General features: G+C 33.9%; 1 protein-coding gene across 1 annotated transcript; it reads left to right on the top strand.

Moving 5' to 3' along the window:
- The first annotated feature begins 373 nt into the window (after positions 1–373).
- LOC141665767 (uncharacterized) lies at positions 374–925 on the top strand. The gene has a single exon (XM_074471748.1). The coding sequence runs from the start codon at positions 374–376 to the stop codon at positions 923–925; it is 552 nt and encodes a 183-aa protein (XP_074327849.1).
- Positions 926–1,149: the final 224 nt, after the last annotated feature.

Below are 1,149 nucleotides of genomic sequence, written 5' to 3'. Positions count from 1 at the left end.
TTTGTAAGATGTATCTTCTAGCACTCTCAAGTTCAAAGTTGTAATACTTGTAAGCATCTGTGTGTATTCTTGCATCATAGAGATTTTCTCAATATATACATCTCTGGTGGAAATACAAATCTACCAGAAAGTTTTTAAACACTTGTTTATTTACTTTGTGTGATTGAATACTTTATAATCATAATCCGCAATCTTAAATATTCAAACACAGTTATGTATTTAAGAAAGAATTTTTCATTAAAACAAACAGAAACCAGAATTCCATTCAACTCCCCTTCTATAATTCTGTTGTTATATTGTTAGAGAATAATAATTGGTATCAGAGCAATCTCTAAATACACGAAGAATTTAAAGATCAAAGAAATCAAACAACATGAGCATAACGGATGTTGGAGTGAAGATTCCAATTCTGGACAAAGACAACTTTCATCACTGTAAAGTGAAGATGCACTTTCATCTACTCTCTCAAGATGAAAGCTATGTCAAGTGCATAGAGAATGGACCTCATATTCCTAGAAGGGTTGTAACAGATGTTGAAGATGCAACTGGAAATAAGCAAACTGTCCCAAAGCTAAAGTCAGAATGGACTGAAGACATTGAAGCAATTCAGAAATACAAGAAAGCCATGAACATTTTGTTCAATGCTCTTGATCAAGACATGTTTGACAATATCATAAACTGTAAAACTGCTAAAGATGTCCGGGACACTGTTCAAGTGCTATGTGATGGAACTGCGCAAGTAAGAAAAAACAAGATGCAACTTCTCATACAACAATATGACCATTTTCACTTTGAACATGGTGAGTCAGTGAGTGACATTTTCAGTAGATTTCAAAAATTACTGAATGGTCTAAAGTTGTATGGGAGGGTCTACCAAACCAAGGATTTCAACCTAAAATTCCTGAGGTCTTTACCAAAAGAATGAAAGCCAATGACAGTCTCTCTTAGAAATTCACAAGAGTACAAAGATTTTACTCTTGAGAGACTGTATGTAATTCTAAAGACATATGAGCCTGAAATGGAACAGGATGAATTGATATAAAAGAGAAGAAAAAAAGGTGGATCAGTGGCACCGGTAGCCGAACAAGAAAGAGTGGTAGAGTTGAAAGTTGAAGTTGTTAAAGCTGCATCAAACAACAATATTTTTAA

This window comes from Apium graveolens, chromosome 6 (genome assembly GCF_009905375.1).
Source record: "Apium graveolens cultivar Ventura chromosome 6, ASM990537v1, whole genome shotgun sequence".
Lineage (NCBI taxonomy): Eukaryota > Viridiplantae > Streptophyta > Magnoliopsida > Apiales > Apiaceae > Apium > Apium graveolens.
The sequence above is the reverse complement of the archived record's forward strand: the minus strand, read 5'-3'. Positions and strand labels throughout refer to the sequence as shown.